Source organism: Phacochoerus africanus, chromosome 4 (assembly GCF_016906955.1).
Source record: "Phacochoerus africanus isolate WHEZ1 chromosome 4, ROS_Pafr_v1, whole genome shotgun sequence".
NCBI lineage: Eukaryota > Metazoa > Chordata > Mammalia > Artiodactyla > Suidae > Phacochoerus > Phacochoerus africanus.
The window spans coordinates 60,924,206-60,938,983 of NC_062547.1; the positions used below are offsets into that span (position 1 = coordinate 60,924,206).

Genomic DNA, 14,778 nt, shown 5'->3' on the forward strand with positions numbered 1-14,778 from the left:
TGTAGTAATTTTTTTTCCTCTTTTGGCCACCCTGCAGCATATGGAGTTCCCAGGACAGGTATCAGATCTGGGTGGCTGCAGCTGTGGCAATGCTGGATTCTAAACCCACTGTGTGGGGCTAGGGATCGAATCTGCATTGCGATGCTACGGAGATGTTGCTGATCCCATTGTGCCACAGTGGGAACTCTTGTAGTAATTATTTAAAAAATTCACAATTTGGGGGCTGCTGCTGAAATATCTGTGCTCAGGACCTCAGGGCCCCACCCAGCCCACTGGCCACAGGTGAACTCACCCGCGTCCCCGGCGTGGTAGGCTCAGCTCCTTCTGAAATGAGAAGAAAACAGGGGTCATTCCCAAAGAGACAAGCCCTTATCATCCCTGGCCTTCCATCCACCTCATCTCCCAGCTGGCCCCCGCTTACCGTGTTTTGAACATTGCTTCTTTTCCATGCCACACACTGGATTCAGCCCTGCCTCAGGGCCTTTGCACCAGCTCTCCTCTGCCAGGACCACTTTCCCTCCCTCCCATCCCTCAGTTCTCAGCTCAAGCAAATCTTCCTCCAGGAAGTCCTCTCAGACTCCCAATCACCACCCCACTCAGCTCTTCTGCTTACATTAAAAATAACTTCAGGAGTGGAGTTTCCGTCGTGGCTCAGTGGTTAATGAATCTGACTAGGAACCATGAGGTTGTGGGTTCAAGCCCTGGCCTTGCTCAGTGGGTTAATGATCCGGCGTTGCCGTGAGCTGGGGTGTAGGTCGCACACATGGTTCAGATCCCATGTTGCCGTGGCTCTGGCGTAGGCCAGCAACTACAGCTTCAATTGGACCCCTAGCCTGGGAACCTCCATATGCCGCAGGAGCGGCCCAAGAAATGGCAAAAAACACACACAAAAAATAATAATAATATAATTTCAGGAGTACCCATTGTGGCTCAGTGGGTTCAGAACTCAACCAATATCCATGAGGATGCAGGTTCGATCCCTGGCCTCACTCAGTGGGTTAAGGATCTGGTGTATGTCACAGACATGGCTCAGTTCTGCTGTTGCTGTGGCTGTGGCATAGGCTGGCAGCTGCAGCATCAATTTGACCCCTTCAATTTCCATATGCCTCAGGTGCAGCCCTAAAAAGATTTTTTTTAATTTCATTATTTAAAATAAATTAGTTATGTTAAAAAGAAGTATGTCAATAGTGGGGAAATACTAATAATCTGTTGAGGAAAGAGAGATTCCTGAATCATCCTCCCCCTGTCTCCTCCCAGACCTGAAAGCCACTCCCTACTCACTCTCCGCAGAATCCATGTAGGTTTGGGTCCTGGGTACTGGTGGAGGATGGGGGCACTCGCCAGTGACTCCCTACTGAAGACTCTTTTAGAGCTCAGCAAGCTGCTCTGCACCAACCCTGGATGTCCTCACCACATATAAAGCAGAAAACCTTGTGCTTGGGGTCCACTGTGACCCCAGAGTCCATCCTCAAATGTGGCTTGCCCTGAGGATTCTTAAATTCTCAAAAGGCTGTGTAGCATGGAGTTCCCATTGTGGCTCAGCGGTAAAGAACCCAATGAACATCCATGAGGATGTGGGTTTGATCCCTGGCCTCGCTCAGTGGGTTAAGGATCTGGCCTTGCCATGAGCTGTGGTAGATCGCAGGTGCGGCTCAGATCTGGCGTTGCTGTGGCTGTAGTACAGCCTGGCAACTGCAGCTCCAAACCCTAGTCTGGGAACTCCATATGCCCAAGGTGTGGCCGTGAAAAAGCAACAACAACAAAAGCTATGCAGCACAAGTTTAGAATCTGAGGACACTCAGATCTGGATTCAGATCTATTATCTGTTTCTTCATGGCCCTGGGGCCTTGAGCAAGTGACTCATGGTACGCCTGTGCTTTGGTTTCCCCATCTATAACTTGGAAAAAAACGTAATGGTCAGAAATCATTATTGTTGTTGTGTGTTTTTGTGTTATTGTTGAACTCAGCACGGGCCTACGCAGATTACTGCAGTATTTGCTAAATTTTACTCACATTTACTGAGTTGCTACTATGCAGAGGTCTTTTCACAGGGGAAACTGAGGCCCAGAGGGCAGCAGCTGCCTGCATCTCTTGACAGAGATAGCCCGGGAATCCAGGACTCTGGACGACACACACACACACACACACACACACACACACACACACACACACACACACACACGCACACACAGGCCGGGGCAGTTGCGTCGAGGACACACGACTATTTTTACCTTGGTGGGCTCAGGACTGCCCACATCCAGAGCTGGGCGTTCGTCATGGCAACCAATGACGTCATCAGCCCCCGCAACCAATTGGAGGGGGCCGGAAGCTGCGGGTGCGGGATGACAGGGCTGGGAAGGATTGACAGGGTCTCCAGGCAGGGGAAGAGGAAGATCTGCGGGGGTGGGGTGTCGCCCTGAGGCTGGACCCCAGCTACCTTGAGCTCAGAAAATCGAGTCAGAGCCCTTCGAGATGGGAGGAGGCTGACCTTCCACCGTGAGGTCTCCTGGTTTGCTTGAGGAGAGCTCACTATCATTCAGGGCAAGCAGTCATAGACTCAGAAGCCACCACCATCATTACTGTGGTCTTTTTTGGCCCCCTCCAATTGTTATGAGATCTTATGCCAGCTTCCTCCTCCCCTATGGACCTGAGAAACAGTGAGGAGCTGGGATCTGAACTCAGGGGTACCACATATACACACACATACCATCTCAGCCATTTCCTTCTAAAGCCCTGACAATCTCAGAGTCCAGCTCCCCCTATCTGGGCTATGTGACCCTCGCCAAACAACTTCACCCTCTGGGCTTCAGTTTCCTCTTTTGGAAAATGGTTCGGTTACATAGGGCTCTGGAGGGAATCAAGTAGCAGGCGCAGGGTCTGGTGCTGGGGGATGCTTTGATGAATGGGAGCCAAGAGAATGATTCTGTGAGGGTAATAACCACCAATTTAACCACGAATTTTAATTTACTTCCAAAACACAAAGAGATATAAAGTGGCACAGAGAGGTGAGGGAAGGTCAGCAGTCCCCTGCAAAGGCTCGGTGAAAAGCTGGGCCAACATGGAAATCTCCCGGCACCACCCCCGGACCCTCCGCTCCCTGCACCATCTGTTTATCCGCCTTCAGCCCCCTCTTTGCCAGCTGTTCCACAGGGAGTGGCTCCTGCCTAGCAAGGGGGCGGGGGTGGGGGTGGGTCAGACCCCCTGTAACTGCCCTTTAAAGATAATATTTACAGCATCCTCTTTTAGGTTTAACAGGGCTGGGTGATGTTGCCTCTTCACCAGAAGCCTCAGCTCTGAGGAATCCAGTCTGGAGGAGACAGGGTAGGGCATGGACACCCCCGTACTAGAGGCATTAGCAGGAACCCAGAGGGAGAGAAGGAGCTGGAGGGAGGTGGGAACCAAAAGACTTCCTGGAGGGGGGGCTTCAGGTGGGCCAGCAGGCTAGCGGGAAACAGTAGGGTGGGGGTAGGACTTGGCCTGGTGGGCACCAAGCCTCGTGGGATGTTGGCAGTTGGAGCGAAGAGAGAAGTCAGCAGGAACCACATGGCACTAGCCAGAGGGCTTCCTGGAGGAGGAGAATAGTTGGAACTGGGCCATAAGGATGCCAGATGGACTTTTCCAGGGAGCCTCCCTAGCAGCAGTGGAGACAAAGTCCAGACACAGACTGGCCACCTTCTCTGTCTTTGGATGCTGTTTGGGGATCTGGAGTTTTAAAATTCTGTCATTTGTGAAGCAAGGGTCCAAGTGGGAGATGATAAAAATAATGATAAAATAATAGTGGCAGTAGTTGTAGTAATGACAGCTTTCATTAACTGGCATCTACAAATGCTGCACGGTAGACTGAGCTTAACCCAAACCAGGAAGAGCCAGTTGCTACCTCTTCCCCTTACCAATGCGAACTGGTGGCCCGCCGGCCAAGCCAAGTCTGGTTTATGTCCTCCTAGTATTCGGCCAACTGTATACTTTTCATTGCCACAATCAGATTGGCCAGGATACCCCCAGCTATTGTCTGGACCAGCCAATCAGCACCTGGCTCCAGTTCCCTAGTTTCCTCAAGCTTTCAAGAATTGACCCTTTGATCTTCCACAAGATCAGCTTCCAGGATATTTTATTGGCTCTGACCAGCAGGCTGCCACCTGATTGGCTGGTGGCGCCTGGGGGCTCCAGTTAAAGAAGGGTGTGGCTAATGCCCCAAAGAGAGGCCTTCAATATCTTTGCACCCTCAAGCACCAGGCCAGTTAGAATTCCAACACTTCGACTTTCTGGCTGTCACTTACTGTCTCTGAGCCTCAGTTTCCCCCTTTGAAAAATGAGGCTAATAATCGTATGGGCTATTGGAGAATTAGATGTATATACAGTGCTTAGTATTTGTAGATGCTCCTTAATGTGAGCAGTTATTTGTACTTCTACTGTTATTTTTAAAATATTTTCACTGTGTCTCTTATGTGCTCCTTTACTCTAGGTGCCTCCCTGGCTTCTGGCCCCCTTCTCAGCCCCACCTGCTCCAGAGGAGTCTTCCAAAGCCCTCAGATCTGACATGTCCTCCCCTGCTCCAGCACCTTCCATAGCTCCCAATCACCCTGGGACAAAGTCTGACCCCTTCAAAATCAGCGCTGGAAGCCCTGAAAGCATGTGGTCCCATCTCACACTCCCAGTTCTACTGCTGCTAAGAAATGGCTTCCCCATAAACACATATGGTTGCATACCTCTGGGCACTTGCACGTGCTGTTCCCTCTGCCCAGAATGCCCTCATTCATCTGGATGGAGGTCTGCCAGTGTGGAGTTGGTCTGGAGGGAAAGCCAGATCCTGACTGTCACCTATACTCTGTGACACCTGTGTAGTCAGTGGCTACGATTCTGAGCCTCAGTTTCCCCTTTGTAACATGGGACTCATCATTAGGGAATGGGTGCCTCTTCGCCATGGAACGGCCCCCACTTTCTGACGTCAGCTGCACCCCCATTCGCCTACCCGAAGGCAGTTTCTCTATTTTAAGAGGCTGCAGGCGGGGCTCAAGTCTATCTGGGGCTCCAGGCGGGGCCTGTTTCCCCACAACACCCGACTGCTCACCAGTCCTGCTGCACCTCCTCCTCTAGGCTCAGGCCCCCACTGCTGTCTCTGACACCTGGCCCTCCCTTTCTGCCCCGAATATCCTGGTTGGTGGGGTGTGTGTGTGTCTCTTCCTTGGAGCTCTACCTTCATTCTCCCTGACCTTGAACCCAAACACATGCAGCTGCCCTTTACCTCTGGAGAAGTTTGCAGTCCTACAACCCGGGTTCAAAAGCCACCTTTCCCCTCCCGCATCAGCTTCACCCCTGTCCTTACTAGGTTCTAGCTTTTTTCAGCCTCTTTCATTTCCCCAAACACCTATCCCCTGCCCTGCCACCACTGGCTGCCTCCTCTGTCCCAATGCTACCCAGCAACCCTTGGTTCATGTGCCTTCTCCAGGGGTGCCTGAGTGTGCCCATCACAGCAGATCCTCTACAGTGCCACTGCTGCTCAGGGGACCATCTCCTCCAACAGGCTGGGGGATCCAGGAGGGGAGTTCCAGAGGGTGAACCCCTCCTCCCCTGCCCTGCCTCTCCAGAGTGAGGGGAGGGGGCATACAGCAGGCACTTAATAAATGTTTGTCGGGTAAATGTTGAATCCCGGATGCCCCCTGCTTGCAAATGGTGGCTTCTTAAGTGTCGTCTAAACCTCAGAGGGAAATGGCTAGAATGTCTAACTTCCCATTGCACAGATGGGAAAACTAAGGCCCAGTGAAGTCAAAGAAGTTGCCGCCCGCGGTCACGTGGGTTCGAATATCAGCCTCTGCTAGCCCTAACGCCTATGTTCTTATCTCCTGGTGGCACTGCCTCCCAAACATAAACCCGAGGCTACAGGTCAGAAAAGGCCCTTATAGTGAATGGGGAAACTGAGGTTCATGGAAGCAAGAGAGCCTCCCGCCAACGCCGCTCCCTTCCCAAGCCACACAGCCACTTGGCAATGGTTTGTGCGCCAGAGAGCTGATTAAGGGCGCTGGACTGAATCCCTGCTGGGCCACCTGGGTGTCTGGATAGCCCCAATCTCCCCAGCTTGTGTTAAGGGTTGAGCTGAGGCAGGGTGCGGTGGCGCTGCGAAGGCAGGAGGCAAGTTTTAATACACATTAATTAGTATTAATATATCACTAGTAAAATGATTAATACAACAATGAATATATGGTGAGCGCTCAAAGGCTGCTGGTGGAGAGGGCGAAACCCTCAGCCCCTTTCTCCAACGGAGCCTCACTTTCTCCGTATGTCAAATAGGCATACCCTCTTCCCACCATACGAAAAGCACTTTGAGATGCAAGCGGGAGCCTCCAGAGCGCGTCCCGCCCTCTGCCTCAGTTGCCCCTGGCCTGCCAAAGCCCCCACCCCGACACGCAGGCTGGGTTCACTCCGCCAGCGCCCTCCTCCCGCCCGCGCTGGTGCCTCACCTGGAGCCCACGGCGTCGCAGGAGACTTGGCTCGTCCATGGCCCGATAGTCCGCACTGCTGGCCGGCGCCCGGCCCCGCCTCAGCCTGCCAGGCCCCGCCACCCCGCGCCATTGGTCAAGCCGGTCAGCTGACGAGCTCTGACCCCGCCCCTCCTTGAGAGCTTTTCTCGAAAGGTCCGCCCACTTTGGGCGAGCCTGCCCCGCCCTCCCAGGCCCCTCCCTACCCCTCCAGCCCAGAAGTAAACATTTTTCGATGAATCTTCCCAGATTTTAGAAATCTTTTTACCAGGTAAACACCTGATTAAAAAAAAAAAAAACCTCTTTTGCCAATGAGGAAACTGAGGTTCAGAGAAGTTAATCCATGTGCCCTGGGCCCGCAACAAGGGTGAAGAGTGTGGGGCACTCACCTCCATGCAATATTTAACGGCCCGCAAATAAATCGGTAATCAAGATATATAATATTTTGGAGTTCTCTTGTGGCGGAGCGGGTTAAGGATCTGGCGTTGTCACTGCAGCAGCATGGGTCGCTCAAACTTTGGCAACAGTTCTATCCTTGGCCCTGGGAACTTCCACATGCCCCAGGGGCGGCCAAAAAAAAAAAAAAAGACATATAGTATTTTAATACAACATTTTAAAGAATCAAAACTAATGCAAAAATGCATAATGAGCTAAACATCAACATTTTAAGTAAAGACAGGATCAAGAGTTCCGCTGTGGCGCGACCGGATTAGCTGTGGTGCAACCAGATCAGGAATGTCTCTGCAATGCCAGGACACGTGTTCAATCCCCGCCCTGCACAGTGGGTTATAGGATCCTTGCCTAATCTGGGTAGGTCGCTATTGCAGCTGGGATCTGATCCCTGTCCTGGGGAAGTCCATAAGCCCTGACGGCCAAATAAACAAGTTAATTAAATGAGAGGATCAGACTCTGCCCTTGCATGTCTTTGCCTCCCTTGTCTCATCCCTATCCTGGTCCTTGTTCCAATAAATCTTTATTAACAAGAATAGATTGCCACTGTAGTTGTTAGTTTTTTTTTTTTGAGGATAACTGCTTTTGCTGAGCGCCAGCTGAGCACCCAGCCAAGTGCCTCATGAAGACCTCTCACAGGTATTTGACCATCATTGTTCAGTCTGACTTGGCAGAAGGGAAAGGGAGGCTGGGAAAAGTCCAAAGTCCCAGGATGGCACTCACATTCTCTCTTTGACTAGGGCCCCACTGTCTCTGCAGCGGCAATTTTCCTCCTTTACCGCCCTGTTCTGACCAGACATTAGAGAATGTTCTTACATTGGAGGGAACCCTAGGTAGGGTCTCCAGCTAATGACCTGTGAGGTACTGTAGGATCCCACCAAGTTATAGCGGCCAGATTGACGACATCAAAATCAAGACTTCAAGACAAAACTTGTTTATCTCATCCATGAAATTGACTTGTAATTCATCTACCATAAAACTCACCATTTTAGGGAGTTTCGGGTGGCGCAGTGGAAACAAAACCGACTAGGAACCATGAGGTTGTAGGTTCGATCCCTGGCCTTGGTCAGTGGGTTAAGGATCTGGTGTTGCTCTGGCTGTGGTGTAGGCTGGCAGCTACAGCTCTGGTTAGACCCCTAGCCTGGGAACCTCCTTGGGAACCTCCTTATGCCATGGTTATGGCCCTAAAAGACAAAAAAAAAAAAAAATCACCTTTTTAAAGTACACAGTTCTGTGGTTTTTAATGTTCACAGCCCTCTTGTGCAATCATCTAAATTTAGAACACTTTCATCAGCCCCTAAAGAAAACCGATACTGTGACTTGCTGTCGTGGCTGAGCAGTTAACTAACCCTATTAGTATCTATGAGAATGTGGGTTCGATCCCTAGCCTTGCTCAGTGGGTTAAAGATCTGGCATTGCTGTGGCTATGGTGTAGGCCAGCAGCTGCAGCTCCAGTTCGACCCTTAGACAGGGAATGTCCATATGCTACAGGTGTGGCCCGAAAAAAACAAAAACAAAGCAAGACAAAACAAACAAAGAACGCTATACTGATGAGCAGCCACTCCTCCATTCTGTCCCTCCCCTAGTCCCTGGTAACCAGCAATCTGATTTCTCTCTCTATGAATTCGCCAGTGCTGGACATTTCACATAAATGGACTCATGCAAACCTATGGCCTTTTGTGTCTGGCTTTTTTCACTCAGCATGATGTTTTCAAGATTTGTTTACATTGCAGCAAATGCCGCTACTTCATTTCTTTTTATGGCTAAATAGTACTTCATTGCCTGGATAGACATGTTTTGTCTTTTGTCTGTTTTGTCATCCATTAACAGACATTTGAGTTTTCCACTTTTTGGCTGTTGCGAATAGTGCTTCTGTGAACATTCATGTGCAAGTTTTTGTGTGGATATAGACTTCCAGTTCTCTTGGGTATATACCTAGCAGTGGAATTTCTGAGTTTTTTTGTTTTGTTTTGTTTTGTTTGTCTTTTTGCCTTTTCTAGGGCTGCACCAGCAGCATATAGAGTTCCCAGGCTAGGGGTTTAATCGGAGCGGTAGCTGACGGTCTATACCAACAGCCACAGCAAAGCCAGATCCAAGCTGTGTCTGCGATCTACACCACAGCTCATGGCAATGCCAGATCCTTAACCCACTGAGTGAGTCCAGGGATCGAACCCACAACCTCATGGTTCCTAGTCAGCTTGTTAACTACTGAGCCACAAAGGGAACTCCTGGAATTCCTGAGTTTTTAATATTTTCAGAAACTACCAGACTATTTTCCAAAGCAGCCACTGTTATGGGTTGAATTGTGTTCTCCCAAAATTGATAAGGTGAAATCCTCCATCCTCAGTACCTCAGAAAGTAATTGAATTTTGGAGACAAGGCCTTTATTTATTTATTTACTTATTTATGTTTTGCTTTTTAGGGCTATACCCTTTGCATATGGAAATTCCCAGACCAGGGGGTCGAATTGGAGCTACAGCTGCTGGCCTACACCACAGCCACAGCAACGTCAGATCTGAGTCATGTCTGTGACCTCCACCGCAGATCACAGCAACTGCGGATCCTTAACCCACTGAGGAGGCCAGGGATCGAACCCTCATCCTCATGGATCCTACTCAGATTCGTTAAATGCCGAGCCACGATGGGAATTCCCACAAGGCCTTTAAATAAGTAAGTAAAGTAAGAGTTCTCATCAAGGCTCAGTGGTTAACGAACCTGACTAGGATCCATGAGAACGAGGGCTCAATCCCTGGCCTTGCTCAGTGGGTTAAGGATCCGGCATTGCCGTGAGCTGTGATGTGGGTCACAGATTCGGCTCAGATCCTGTGCTGCTGTGGCTGTGGCTGTGATGTAGGCCAGCTGCTGTAGCTCCAACTTGACCCCTAGGCTGGGAACCTCCATATGCCAAGGGTGTGGCCCTGAAAAGACAAAAAAAAAAAAAAAGTAACTAAAGTAAAATGAGGTCATATGGGTGGATCCTAAGCTGATATGACTGGTGTCTTTGTAAGAAGAAGAGATTAGCACACAAACACTGTAAAGGAAGACATGTGAAGACGCAGGAAGGGATACTATCTTCAAGCCATTGAGAGACCCCAGAGGAAATTAAACCTGCTGACACCTTGATCTTCAACTTCTAGCCTCCAGAACTATAAGGAAATTAATTTCTGTTGTTGAAACCACCATCTATGATACTTTGTTATGGCAGGCCTACCAAAGTAATACAGACACCTGCTTGAATTTAATTTCAGCTAAAGGATGAATACTTTTTCAGTATATATCCCGTGTAATAATTGGAACATAGATACGCTAAAAAGCTATGTGCCGTTTATCTGAAATTCAGATTTAACTTGGTGTCAAGTATTTTATCTGACAACCCAATACTAAAAAGACTTCAGTTGGAGCTTGCATACCCCAGATGATGGTAAGCTCGTGCCCTACAATGGCCAACTTTCTGTCTCTGGCTAGTTCTGCCTAAAAGTTCTATTCAGCTTGGAGGCTGAGGTGGACTTGTGACCTAGAGTCTTTCATCCACCTCAGCCACTGTGATTGGTTCAAAATGGAGATGTGACTCAGGTCTAGCCAATCAGAGTCTTCCCTGGGGCTTTGGCTAGAATCCTGGGGAAAGAGAGGTTCCTTGTACCAGAGGTGGTTGGGCCGGGCAGATGGTGAGCTACTGGAAGTGGAGCCACTAGAGTGGTCTTACATGACTGCAATCCATCCAGAGAACTCTTTCACAGAACTCCTTCCCAAATGACCTCTTCAGCAGGCAACAGGGAGCATTCATTGACTGACCAATGGATGGATTGACTGAATGCAATTTTTCCTTTTTTTTGGCTCTGCCCATGGCATGTGGAAGTTCCTAGGCCAGAGATCAAATTCATCCCATAGCAGCAATCCAGGCTGCTGCAGTGACCACGCCAGATCCTCAACCCACTGCGCCACAAGGGAATTTTCTGAATGTAATTTTTCTATGATGAACACCTATCCTTCAAAATCCATTTCAGATTCTTTGAGAAGCTTCAGAGAACATTTTCTGAGTGAATAGATTTTTTTCCTTGTGTACTCCTATACATCCATCAAAAATCTCTTCAAGGAGTTCCCGTCATGGTGCAGTGGAAACGAATACAACAAGGAACCATGAGGTTGCAGGTTCGATCCCTGGCCTTGCTTAGTGGGTTAAGGATCTGGCGTTGCCATGAGCTGTGGTGTAGGTCACAGATGCGGCTCGGATCCTGAGATGCTGTGGCTGTGACGTAGGCCAGCAGCTACAGCTCCGATTTGACCCCTAGTCTGGGAACTTCCATATGCCGAAGGTGCGGCCCTAAAAAGCAAATAAAAACAACAGCAAAAAAACCATCTTCAAATATCTCCACGAGGGGCATCAGGGAGTGAATGAATGAGTTCTTTTCTTGGCAACCTATGTATTCTTTTTTTTTCTAAATTGAATTATAACTGACCTAGGACTTTATGTTTTTTCCAAGTGCACAATGTATTGATTTGATAGATGTTTCTATACCTTACAAAACGATCACCAATATGTATTCTTTTTTTTTTTCTTTTTAGGGCCACACCCGTGGCATATGGAGTTTCCCAGGTTAGGGGCCGAATCAGAGCTGTAGCTGCTGGCCCATGTCACAGCCACAGCAATGCCAGATCTGAGCCGCATCTTCGAGCTACACCACAGGTCACGGCAACACTGGATCCTTAACCCACTGAGCAAAGCCAGGGATCAAACCTCCATCCTCATGGATGCTAGTCATATTTGTTTCCGCTGAGCCAAGAGGGGAACTCCACCACTATATATTCTTTAAAACATCCTCAGTGATCCTCTCGAAGCACCAGAAAGTCCTGGTTGAATGAATGAACAATGTTCTTATGGTGAATGATGCCTATAAATGCGCATATTAAATGAACTAATGGATTTTCTCCTTGCCAACTCCTACTCGCCCTTCAACATCCTTCTTAGGTGCCCCTCAGAGGCATCAGGTCAGACCACATGGGTGAAAGCTCAGCCCTTTCGGAGCTGAAGGTCACTCTCCCCCCCGCCCCACAGAAGGCGGAAGCTGAAGTGGTGGGGAAGTTCTGTGGTTACCATTTCCTGGGGAGGGGGGCCTATAACTCTTCCTGCCTCCCCCTCCCTCCAGGTTGTGGCGTATCTGAAAGTGGGACAGCTCTGAGGACATATTGCAGCTGTGCTTCTGGGGCAGCTGGGAGGGCTTCCTGGAGTAGGTGGCAGGCAGGCGAAGAGAGTTGGGTATATGAAGATTTGACATGGGGAAAGTGGGCTGTGGTGAACCTCAGGTTGAGTCTCAGACTGTGACCTCAATAAGGGTAGAAACACCATCTCACGTGTGGCTAGAATCCTGCTCACACACCTGCTGTGGCTCCCCAGTGCCCTTGGGGAAAAGCCCAGCCCTTCAGCCCAGCACTCAAGGCCGTGGCCCACCCCACTGTCTTCTCTCCCATGGAGCCCCAGACTTGCCATGTTCATCTTGGTGTCCCCCCACCTTTTGCCTCTGCTGTGACCTCTGCCAGGAATGCCCTTTAATTCTATAAACCCAGTCCCAGACCTCCCTTTTCTGGGCAGGCTTCCCTGCTTCCCCTAAGAACCCTCCCAACTTCTTCCCCTCCCTGCGTCCAGTCCCTGACCCCAGAGAACTGGGGGCATCTGTGTCTAGCTCTGCCCTCACCTCCCTTGATGGTTTTCCAGTGGCTGCCCTCACTTTAGGGGAATGGCATGATGAGAGCAGAGGCCAGGAGTTCCCATTGTTGCTCAGGGGTAACAAACCCCACTAGCATCCAAGAAGATGCGAGTTCGACCCCTGGCCTTGCTCAGTGGCTTAAGGATCTGGTGTTACCATGAGCTGTGGTGTAGGTTGCAGACGTGGCTTGGATCCTGCATTTCTGCAGCTGTGGCGTAGGCCGGCAGCTGTAGCTCCAACTTGGCCCCTAACCTGGGAACTTCCATATGCCACGGGTGTGGCCTTAAAAAGACATACACACACACATACGCACACGAACACAAAAGAGCAGAGGCCACTGGGGGCCCCCCAAACAATGGCTAATCATACCGACTCTCTGGTGGGTAGCTACCCTCTTTCATCCCCACTACAGCCCATTTTGCAGATGGGGAAAATGAGGCCCCGGGAGGGCTGACTTTAGTGAGCGCAGGAGGTAGGGGGAAGCCTAGGGCATGGGCCTTGCTCCAGAAGGTGCAAAGCTCAGTCCCACTGAGGTGGGCTCTGTCTCAGGGTTTGCATCCATATCTTCACCTCCAGCCAGGGCCCTGAGGTGTCTGGGTGTCTCTGGGCTCAGTTTCTCCATCGGTGAAATGGGGCACCTGGGGTAAGGAGACCAGGAGACTCCGCCATTGAGAGGGGGGCCATGGGTTTGCACCTATCTCTGATGATATCTTTCATCTTTTTATTTCTCTCCATTTGTTTCTCTGTCTTTCTATCTCTGCCCCTCCCCCAGGCCTCAAACCCACTCCCACCCACCCCACCCCACTCCTGGCCTGGCTGGGGCCCTGCTGCCCATGAAGGCTGCTCTGTGCAGGGTCACAGGGTCCCCGTCCCCACTGTGCCAGGCCTGGAACACTGCCTCTTTGTTCCCATGACTCTGACTTCATGGCCTGCTGGGCGCCTGACCCTGGCCAGCCCAGCTGCCCTTCAGGACCAGCTGGCTCTCAGAGAAGGGGCTTCCTTCCGCCACCAAACCCACCCCCCCGCCCTGCCCCTGGGGCCTCAGTGGCCCCAGAAGTTTCCCCCTGGAGAGACCCTTACCCTGTTCCCCTGTCCTTTGCCCTCCTGCGATCTGAGAAAAATTTTTTTTTTCGCATATGGAATTTCCCAGCCAGGGATCAAATTGAACCCCAGCCACAGCTGCCACCTACGCCCCTGCTGGATCCTTAACTCACTGTGCCTAGCCAGAGATAAACCTACGCTGCCACAGAGACAGCGCTGGCCCCCTTACCCACTGCACCACAGCGAGAACTGCCAAGAATTTTTTTTTTAGGTGAAAATCACATAACATAAAATTAACCATTTTAATGTAGGCAATTCAGCGGCATTTAGAATAGTCACTATATTGTACAACCACCACCTCTATCTAGTTCTAGAACATTTCCATCACCCCAGAAGGCAACCCCATCCCCATGAACAGTCGCTCCCCAGCTCCCTCCCCCAGCCCCTGGCAACCACTAATCTTCCTTCTGTTCCTATGGATTTGTGTTTCATATACATAGAATCATCACAGAACATGTGGGCTGCTGGGTCCAACTTCTTTTGCTCAGCATGATGTTTCGGGGTCCAGTCTCTTTACAGCGTGAATCAATTCTTCTTCTTCTTTGTTGTTGTTGTTGTTGTTGTTGCTTTTTAGGGCCACACTCGTGGCATATGGAGGTTCCCAGGCTAGGGGTCTAATCAGAGCTATAGCTGCCGGCCTATGCCAGAGCCACAGCAACACAGGATCCAAGCCGTGTCTGTGACTTACACCGCAGCTCATGGCAACACCGGATCGTCAACCCACTGAGCGAAGCCAGGGATTGAACCCTCATCCTCATGGATACTAGTCTGGTTCATTACCTCTGCACCACAACAGAACTCCCACAAATCAGACAGAAACTGAAGAACACTCCTCCCTCCGACCCCCTCCCCATTTCTGGCCGAGAAACAGACACAGAGAAAAGACTAAGCTGAATCTAAAGAAAGCAAGGAGACTCTTCCAGACCTGAGACACAAGTTGCCTTCAGGCTGGAGTTTGGGAAGCGGGGAGGTGGACATTTTTGAGGAGCTCAGCATACAGCGAGGGCTTCATGACAATTTGTTGGGAGAGTGAACTCTGACATCCAAAGACC

General features: G+C 50.3%; 1 protein-coding gene across 12 annotated transcripts in view; it reads right to left on the bottom strand.

Annotated features, from left to right (window-relative positions):
• MAST3 (microtubule associated serine/threonine kinase 3) overlaps positions 1–6,529 on the bottom strand; it is a 46,394-nt gene extending 39,865 nt beyond the window's left edge. For 7 of the 12 annotated variants that reach the window (XM_047776498.1, XM_047776497.1, XM_047776490.1 and 4 more), the window contains exons 1-3: positions 6,456–6,504; positions 4,707–4,788; positions 293–324 (exon numbers count right to left, since the gene is read on the bottom strand). In XM_047776498.1, the coding sequence (XP_047632454.1) occupies positions 293–324; positions 4,707–4,757 (83 nt within the window). In that variant the 5' untranslated portion in view covers positions 4,758–4,788; positions 6,456–6,504. Of the gene's footprint in view, positions 1–292; positions 325–4,706; positions 4,789–6,455 lie in introns of all 12 variants that reach the window. The other 5 variants (XM_047776506.1, XM_047776500.1, XM_047776503.1 and 2 more) reach the window with 1 other exon arrangement.
• Positions 6,530–14,778: the final 8,249 nt, after the last annotated feature.